Raw genomic sequence first — 9677 nt, 5'->3', positions numbered from 1 at the left:
CATGTCATTGCCCCCACACCATTATATTCCCCATGCCCGCCCTACCTTCCAGGTATCCTCTTTTTTGGACCTGGAAATATGGTAACCCTAGATTGACTACGTGGATTTGGACTGGTCTTCTATGCCTCCAAAGTCCCTCACCTTCCTGTCAGCCATTCACAGGGGTTTCCATTTTGGCCTGATGTCCAGCCTGCCTTTCCTTGCTGCTGTTTAGCCCAGTTGCTTGCAGCTTCTACTTCTTGGCTGCCTAGTTGTCTGCACCTGAGCTGTTTATCTTCTAACAGTTAGGCTTTGCCCAGCTGCTGCTCCCAAACAGCAAGCTCCTGGGAAAGTCTCTCCCTCCCCAAGGCCAGTGGCAATGCGTAGGGGGTGCACAGAGTTGCACATGCAACCCCTGAGAACACCAGTGCACCCCCTGACTGACTGTGCTCACCACTTAGGCGATGAGCAGGGGGGGCAGGCAGGAGTGCCAGTTCCCCCCCTGCAAGTGCCAGCCTGGGGGGGAGCACCGTGGCACTCCCAGAAGTGGCCGCAGCAATCAGCTGCCTCGTGATTGGCCGTGCCCCCCCTAAGGCAGCGCCAGTCACCCATGCCCAAGAAGTAGCTCCTATCCCAGCAGATATTGGCTTGCTTGCTCCTCTGTAGCTAGTCCTTACTCAGCTAGCTGCTGGTCCCAACCTGGAAGTCCACCATGCTGCAACATCCCTGCAAAGCAACGGGAGCCTCTGACTCCCTGTAACACTGAGTTACATGATTAATTAGTCTGCCAGGGGCCTAAGTGGACAATAGACATACTTACACAGATGTTGCTGTCAGATCCAATTGTCTCTTGAATGATGTAGCATGGGTCCAATTCAAAGCCTTTAGAAATCAGCAAAGGTTTTTAATCAACTTCAATTTGCTTTACATGAGAGTAAATAGTAGGTAGGCTTCCACCGACTTGAAAGGGCTTTAGGGCACATCGCTCTATGATAGCTCTCAAGTGCCATCCTACATGCTGATCAAAATCAACTAGGATGGCATCTGATAGCTTTCATAGTTGGAAAGATAATGGAATCAGGTTTTAGTGGTTAGCATTGTCATAGAAGAAAGGAATTAGACAAAGGCCAGAGAAAACCAGCAACCCAAACAGGCTGCCAAAATGGATAAGAGTAGAATTCTAATGTCAGGAATAGAAAAGTGCAGGGTGCTGCACTTAGGCAGTAGAAACCAGCAGCACGCTTATAGAATGGGAAACTCCCTTCTTGAGAGCACGGAGGCAGAAAGGTCACGGTTGGCAGGGCTAACCGGACCTTGTCGTGCATCCACAGGTGCATCTCAAGTAGAGCCCAGGAGGTGATCCTCCCCCTCTATGCGACGCTGGTCAGGCCACAGCGGGAGTACTGTGTCCAGTTCTGTGTGCCCCATTTCAGGAACGATGTGGACAATATTGAAAGGGTCCAGAGGAGGGCCACCTGCATGATCTGGGGACAACAGGGCAGACCCTACTATGAAGGACTGTGGGACCTAAACCTGTTCAGCCTTTGCAAGAGAAGGCTGAGGGGGGACCTGGTGACTGTCTATAAACTCACTAGCGGGGACCAGAAGGGTTTGGGGGAGACACTGTTTTCCCTAGTGCCCCCCGGCATAACAAGGAATAATGGACACAAGTTGTTGGAGAGTAGGTTTAGATTAGACATCCACAAGAACTACTTCATAGTTAGGGTGGCTAGGATCTGGAACCAGCTTCCAAGGGAAGTGGTGCTGGCTCCTACCCTGGGAGTCTTTAAGAAGAGGCTTGATGCCTACCTGGCCGGACTCATTTGAGTCCAGTTTTTTTCTCCTGCCCAGGCAGGGGGTTGGACTTGAAGATCTACAAGGTCCCTTCCAACCCTACTTCTATGATTCTATGAGTTAAGGTTGTTGTTGTCACCTTAACTACTTTTGGGGGTTCTTAAAGCTGCAGTGTTAACATCACTCTGACATTCTGAGGGATTTAATGTTTATTTGTCTGGCATAGATACCTAATATAAGCAGAATGCCTGTTATCCCTGCCTGCTACTTACCATACAGCTTGTACTTGTCATGCCCTAAACTGCTGTCTTCCTGTCTTCCCAGCTACCATCAGGCTCAGGCAGCAGTGCTGACTGCTTTGCCTCAACTACATCACCTCAAAGTTCCCACTAGGAGGCCAGATGATTACTTTGCAGAGATGGCTAAAACTGACCAACAGATGCAGAAGGTATGAAGTCAGAATGATTTTTCCTTCCTTTGTATGCTACACGGAGGGCCTAGACATCTTGGTACAAACTGTGATTCATCTTAATATACAGTCAGTGATATATGGTCTGAACTCAGTTGTTGAGAGGACCTGTAGTCCATCTCATTCAGCTGCATAGCTTTGACAATGGCCTGTGTCAGAGGCTTCAGGTAAACAGTGAGAGAATGCTCCGTAGTGGTGTGTCCTGAAATAGCCCATCCATAGGGCTAGCGTCTTCCTAACGCCTGTCAGGGGTGGGCCTGTGTCTGAAAGCAGGAAGGATTTATATCACTTGGCACAGGGGTGTCAAAGATCTGGCCCACAGAGTCATATCATTTGGCCTGCAGTGCCGCCTGCCTACACGCAGCACATCCTGGCCCTGTGCACTGAGCCTGTCTGGCACAGGCTGTAGTATGGGACATGTGCTTCATATGGCACTAGCATGGACTGGCCCTGTGCACTGAGCTGGGGCTGGTCCAGATCAGGGCCACAGACCAGCCTCCTGTGTCAGATCCAGTGTGCAGTGCTGGTTCAGTGCAGGCACCACTTGCAGCATGTGCCCCAGACTGGCCTCACGTGCTGTGTGTAGTGTGCATCTCAGACTGGTCCCATGCACTGTCATACACTAGGCCAGGGCCAGCACATGTTGCGTGTGGCATGGGGGACAGAAGCTGATATGCTGCAAGCACCATGCATGACCAGTCCAGGGCACAGGCTGCATGCAGCACCCATACCAGACCGGACTAATGGCTGCATCCCACAGACTGTTCCCACACCCAGGCTGAATGAGTTTGACACCCCTGCCTTAAGGAAGTGTTGACCGAATACCTGTTACTCGTGTAAATAGTACCCTGCTCAGCTATGGCTTCAGGCCTATAAGATATACTGACACTGAGTTTCACATCTTGCACAAAAGGTATTTCCACTGTTTTTACAACTAACACATTGCCTTTTTACTCACTGAATGGTTGTATAACCTGTATTGTATTCAGCAACACTTAGGAGCCTCTCTTCAGATGATGGCATTGCCAGAGGAAAGAGATGGAAGTAAATATTATTTTTGGAGTGTCCCATGCTCAGGGGTCAGAACAGGGCTTCTCTGCTAGTCCCTGCTTGTAAGGGTTAGATTTTACTGCTGGCTTCTGATTGCTTTCTCTGTTATACTGTGCTTATTTGAAGCCTGTTGTTAGATTCTCCCTGGTAGCCATAATCATGTTTAATGTTTAATAGGTGTTTGCAACAACTTGGTTCAATATCCACTGTATTTTCATTGGGATACCTAATATATAGCAGTAGCAGGTTGTTACTTTTAGCTAGGCCTAGAATACAGCCTTCCTCAAACTAAACAGAATAACAAAATCCCCTCCCCAATTCTCCTATCCAGGGTAAGGGCTTCATCGCAGTGCATCAGTGTTGCCTTTCTTTTCAGCTTCCCTCCTGTCCAGCATCATCTCTCTGGGAGCTATTAACTTTCTCCAGGGCCAGCTAGTCCACCCTGTCAGCTGGCCCAGAGCTCCTAAGCAGGCAACCTATTGCCCTCTAACCCCATGCAGCTGGGCTCCAGGCCCTGGGCCATGCACCATGTTACAATACCAACCTCTGGGGGTCTTTGAAGTACTGTTTACCGTGCATATGTATATGCTTCTTATTGTTCCACAGATGTTAATTTCCAAATAGAGGACTTCTCTAATTAACTAGCACCTAACTCTGAAGCACGCCAACTTAATATTTTTTCCATAATGGCTGCTGTCTTACTGTTAGCTGGACATTCTTATCCATTTAATTATGAATCCTTCTAAACTTGTGCTTTCTGCTTTGTTGCAACAAGTGCTACAGGCCAGCGACATGCTGTGCAGTTAGAAAAGAAATTCCTTTAACAGTGTGAACATTGTGATCTTTCAGTTTCATTAAATGTCTCATTGTTCTTCAGTGGAAGTGTCAGGTATCAGGTGGGACTTATATGTAAAGGAAGCAAGTTTCATAGGGTCTGGGCCCTTGTTTATTGTACTCATTTCTGCAAATGCATAGGATAAGTGCTCTCCCTGTGCTCCTTTTGCCCTTAAATAGATGGTATATTTAAATTAGATTCTCTATTAATTGGTTCAGTCACTGTTTGTATATAACTAGGTAACAGGTATACTCCTACTTTCGTTTGGCGGGCAGTCTTAAAAATGTTAATGGACTTAAAGTGCATGTATAATGAATGTAGGTGGGCTGTTATGGATGTTGTAATCTTAGTCCAAAGTTGGACCTTGTATTTTCTTTGTCCTACAGAGGAATGACTAAGTTAGGTCAGATATTTTAAGCTAGAGTCTGACTGGGGAAAGGAGGAAAAAATGGTATTTATGTTGAAAGACTTGACGTGTGTGGTAAATGAGGCACAGGTCTTTTCTTAGTATTTTGATGGCCTGGTAGTATCTTCCTGAAGCCCTGATCATTGGTCTAGGGGAACAGCAATGTCACTGTGTAGATGAGTTGTTTCTTACTGTTACTGGTACCTTTTCCCTTGTGAACAGCAAAACTTTACTTATGCCTCACCATGTATTTTACAGGGATTTCCCTATAAATCAGTGTTGGAATCTCTCTGAACTTTGGATTAATTGAAAATTGCATCATTAACTAAAACCAGGAAGCTTGTAATTGCTTGAGGATGGGGAGGAAGGGGCTTCCAGTGCTTCTGAGCATACTCAACTTGAGTTATTAACCCTAATGGAAAGTGAGGAAGGTGTACTGCATATCACACTGTGGCACTTTGTCTAGGTGGTAGCCTTAGGAGGCTCCTGGGTATTTTATAAATATTGTACAGCTTAAACACTTGCTACATATTTTTAGGAGCAGTGCTATTCTTTTAGCTCCCTCTGCATAAGTCTTGTTATTTTCCTAATTAGATCCGACAGAAGCTTAGGAGTAAACAGGCAGCAATGGAGAAGTCTGAGAAAGCAAAGCAGCTCCGTGCACTAAGAAAATATGGCAAAAAGGTGAGAGAAGAATCTGATAGAGTAAGAGGGTCTTACTCTTAGTGTGGCAAGACCAGGGACCAAGACCAGCTGCTGCTTGGATGGGTAAAGAGGAAGAGCACTTGGAAAGTGAAGTCCTCACGGGGAGTGTTGGATGTACAGGAGGGAGCAAAGCTTGTATTCGGTCTCTTATTGCAGGTGCAAATAGAGGTTCTACAGAAGAGGCAGAAGGAGAAAGCAACGATGCTGAATGCAGTCAAGAAATACCAGAAAGGTGAAACCATGGATCTTTAGAAGGTTGGGAGAGTGGGGACAGTCAGACAGGAGAAAACATAGTGCTGTACATGCAGGGTGTTACTGATCCGCACTGGAGGATGAGCTGAAAGATGGTGTCACTGAGTGGGGAGGGCCACAGGTTATCTGCAGCAGCACAATGGCTTCCTTGTTCAGAGAGCCTAATGCTGTTTTTGTTTGAAGCTGTGACTCTTGTTCACACTGGAAACTCCTCTATGCCTTGCTTAGTGATAGCAGCTACACAGCCACTCTGCTCTTGTTTCTACAGGCCTCTCTGACAAGTTGGATTTCCTGGATGGAGAGCATCCACCACCTCGGGGGAAGAAGGAAGGAGCTGGAGGTCAAAGAGTAAAGAAAGGGTATGATTGGAGGTGGGGGCCAGGGATGCATCAGGAATTGGTAGCTGCCCAGTCTTGTGTGGAAGTGCTTTGCAGGAGAGTGCTCAGCCCAGTTGTTTTCTGGGATAGGGGTACTGAAGAGGCCAGAAGAGTCTTTTTTCTGTTCTTTGCTCCCTAGGGAGACATTACTGCTTCCAGCCTTCCCTTATGGAGGGGACAAGCTAGTTATGGACTGGATGGAGCAGTGCCTTGAGTGAATTTTGGGCTTTTTTTCAATGAGAAGACATAGGACATCAGAAAATGACAACTAGGATGTGGAGAGAGGTAGTTAGCCATGTTAGTCTGAGGTTAGTTTATCCAGGGTGTGGCCGTGCTGCCAGGAGTGAACTGATAGGAAGTTTCTCCACAGATCCTGTGTGCCTTTTGGGACTTGGTGAAGAGGGGCTCTGTCAGTGACTAGCTGTTTCTGTTTCAGGCCAAACGCCAAGCGACGCTACAAGAACCAGAAGTTTGGGTTTGGTGGTAAGAAAAAAGGCTCAAAGTGGAACACACGCGAGAGTCATGATGATGTGTCCAGCTTCCGGGCAAAGGTGGCCCATAACAAAGTCTCTGGGAAAGCTGGGAAGAAGGGCTTCAATGTGAGTGAGAAATGTGCTGTGGACTAACAGCCCAGGGGTCGGGAGGGAGGGGCAGCACTGGGCTCAGGCTGCACAGGGAGAGCTGTGTCTGCTGTGAGCCTGGCACCTAAATACTGGACGTGGGAAGATAGGCTGCACATTTGGGGATTGAGCTTCACTGGTTGCAGACAAGGCTGCTCATGCAGAAAGGACAAGTTCTGTGGCCAAGAAGATCTTGTGGGTGTCTGAGCATGTGCAGTGTTTATCCTACCCTGTTGTTGGTTGCCCCCCTCCCTCTTATGCTGTATTGCTCTTAGCAAGTTTCAGGGGCATAGCCAGCAATCTGAACTTGTCTGCTGTCTCTTCTCCTTTACAGAAGAGACCTGGCAAAAAGATGAGGCAGAAAATGAAGAGCCGAGCAGGATAGATACTGCTTCGCAGCAGGGAAAGGTTCTTTTGCTGTATAGGAGTGCAAAGAGCATTCTTCTTGAAGCATTGAAGTGCAAGATGGGGAACACTGTCTGTTTCTTTCAAGGATTCGTTTTTTCTTCTACTTAAGCCTTTTAGCCTGGCATTGGTGAGCTCATTAAACAATTTGCACACAACTCTTCTGGATTCCACTGCATCTTCAGTTTGTTGTAGGAGGGGCTTGAAACCTAATCCCATTGTCTCTTTAAGCTATCTCTTCTCACAGCTGTCCCTTATCAGTGCCTGGAATCCTCTGGGTTAAACGGGAAATGCTGCCTTGTGTGGTGACAACGCAAGAGCCTGACAAAAACTGCAGTCCCTTTCAGGTTCTTAGTACAGCCACTCTTGGGTGGGAACATTAAGTGATAAATGTTACACTTCCAAACAGGTTTATTTTGTAACCATAATCAACTTACAGGTCTGGCCAGACAAGGATTCCTCCTTCCCAGAAATCAATAAGACTACACATGGCACAAGGAGGCAGAACATTGTGTGGAAACCCCAGTCAGCACCCACCTGCCTGCCTCGCAAAGCAGTGCTTGTACTATTACCCTACTGCATATTTTCGCTGTGTTCCTTCAGGCGCCACATGGCTTCCATGTACTTCGTGATCTCACTCTTCTGGCGTGGGAAGTAGAGCCTGCGGTCAGCGCGGTCTGTGTTGATCTGCAGAAATGAGATGAAATCCAAGCACGCACAGTCTAGTAGATGCTCCCTGCTAAAAACAAGGACCCGTAAAATTATTGGCTGCTGTTGTTGTCTAGAGTTTTCTGAAAGTGCACCAGGACTCTTGCCTCATGACCATAATGCTGCTTCAGGGTATCAGCTGATCACCATTAGGATAAGGAAATCAAATGTGATGAACCAAGAGCCTGCATGGCAAGTCCTAGATTTACTGGTGGGTTCTACTAGGATGTGGGTGCTGGGCTTTACAAAAAAGGAACTGAAATGTTTTTGTAAACTGCACTTCAAAGTGATTCTATAAAAAATGGCATCATGGTGTCCTAGACCTCAGTTCAGATGTGCTCAGCTGTAGAGGTATCTTTTGTTTCCCCTTCTAGTAACGTGGTCCCACCACGTGGTACCTAGCACACAGGGAGGCTAAGGCCAGAGCTGGGAGCCCCCCAGAGCCTAGTTTTGGGCCCATCCTTCTGTCCTGCCCAGGCGGTGTCCCCTCATGGCCAGAGCAGCTGTGGCCCATCTCCACGGAACTGTGTGGGCCAGGCCAGGCCTCACCCTGGTGCTGCTGGGTACCCCCACCCACCTGAGCCTCTGAAGCTCCAGGGCAGCTCCTGGTTCCCGCCCAGCCCCTGCTCTCCAGCTGCCGCCTTCCCAAGAGCCTGGCGGCGCTGGCCTGCCCCCTTGCTGCCAGGACCCTTCCCTGAGTACCCAGCCCTGGTGCTGTCCCTTCCTGGCTCTCCCACCTGCACAATGACCCTCCCTAGTGCCTGCCCAAGCCCTGGCCTTGTCCACCTCTGGGGCTCAGGCAGGCACTGCAGAGAGTCGCTGTGCTGGAGGCTCCCAGCCAGCTCAGTCCTGAGCAGGGGCCCAGGGGTCTCCTGTGGCTATGCCCCATAGCCAGGCCCTTGCGCTGGGGATGGCTCTGCCCCGCTCACGCGCAGGGAGACTAAGCCTGGAGCTGGGAGTGCCCCCTGCAAGCCCTGCCTCCTGCCCCAGCCAGGCACCATCCCTTTGCAGGCAGGGTGGTTGCAGCCCATCTTCACAAAGCTGCATGAGTTGGGCCAGGCCCCACCCTGAGTGCCACTGGGCACCCCCCAACCACCTGCTGCAGCCCAAGTCTGCAGAGCCCTGGGGCAGCCCCCACCTCCCACAGCTACCCTGCCCATCTGGGCTTGGCCTCTGTGCCCACCAGGCACAGCACGAGCTCTAGAGCTGGGACCTGTGGCTGTTCTGGAGAACCTGAAGAAGCAACTTAAAAATGTTTTGTTTAAATAGCTTCCTTGTACACCTCCTGGCATGCCCAGTTGCACATGCCGCTATTTGGCATGTGTGCTGGGGGTTGCCTATCTCTGGTACAGAGGATTAAAAGGAGCACTCAGGCCAGTAACACTGACCATGAGGATGTGTAGGAATATGGAGTGAAGAGGATCTGTTTTTTTCCTCTGTATATAGCTGATCTTAATTCACCTCTTTTCAAGACTTTTATCTGTCTCTCCTACTTGCAGCGTGCATCTTTCTAGGCTCCCATGTCTCATTTCTAAAATTCTCAGGCTTTTTCTATTATCCCTTCAGTATGTAATGCTCTCTGCTAGTCATCTCACTGCTGCATTTCCTCTTTCTTATATTAGAAATACAAACCTACTTTTTTAATTAAACAAAATGACCTGCCACTTGTCTAATGCATATAGCATGGAGGTAGCTAAACTCATTTTTAGTTTCCCGGTCCTCTGCCTCAAAGGACCAAACCTTCATTCTCTTTTGGTAAGATCCTTTCGACCATCCCAGTTGGAACTTGTAGCACCCGGAGGAGAGTCGCCAGTAGCCAGGAAGCCATATGAGTTGACTTGCACTGTGTCGGAATCCACAGGATGAGATTTGTCCCCCATTACTCCAAAGATTGTCCAAGTCTGGCACCTTTTGTAGGCAAGGTAAGTTAAAGGAGTGCTGTTATTTAAGGTAAAACATAAGGTATCCTGGGAGAAGCAGCAGTGGGAAGCAGCAGCGGGAAGGAGAGGAATCAGGCACACGTGTGTCCCGCACGCACGTGTGCCCCATAACTAACTTCTGACCGGAGGCAGCGGCG

General features: G+C 48.7%; 2 protein-coding genes across 3 annotated transcripts in view; one reads left to right on the top strand and one right to left on the bottom strand.

Moving 5' to 3' along the window:
* Positions 1 to 7047, top strand: part of EBNA1BP2 (EBNA1 binding protein 2) — a 175313-nt gene extending 168266 nt beyond the window's left edge. Inside the window, 6 exon segments of the mRNA XM_019531255.1 lie at positions 2098 to 2221; positions 5128 to 5217; positions 5395 to 5470; positions 5759 to 5849; positions 6304 to 6466; positions 6822 to 7047. Of these exon segments, the coding sequence (XP_019386800.1) occupies positions 2098 to 2221; positions 5128 to 5217; positions 5395 to 5470; positions 5759 to 5849; positions 6304 to 6466; positions 6822 to 6872 (595 nt within the window). The 3' untranslated portion in view covers positions 6873 to 7047.
* Positions 7048 to 7285: 238 nt separating this feature from the next.
* The window catches only part of FAM183A (family with sequence similarity 183 member A), a 7100-nt gene continuing 4708 nt past the window's right edge, over positions 7286 to 9677 (bottom strand). For both annotated transcript variants that reach the window (XM_019531256.1, XM_019531257.1), the window contains one exon: positions 7286 to 7579. In XM_019531256.1, the coding sequence (XP_019386801.1) occupies positions 7466 to 7579 (114 nt within the window). In that variant the 3' untranslated portion in view covers positions 7286 to 7465. The remainder of the gene's footprint in view (positions 7580 to 9677) is intronic.

This window comes from Crocodylus porosus, unplaced genomic scaffold (genome assembly GCF_001723895.1).
Source record: "Crocodylus porosus isolate Cpor-Errol unplaced genomic scaffold, CroPor_comp1, whole genome shotgun sequence".
In the NCBI taxonomy this organism is placed as follows: Eukaryota; Metazoa; Chordata; order Crocodylia; family Crocodylidae; genus Crocodylus; species Crocodylus porosus.
Note: the sequence above shows the minus strand (reverse complement) of the source record. Positions and strands in the feature narration are given on the sequence as shown.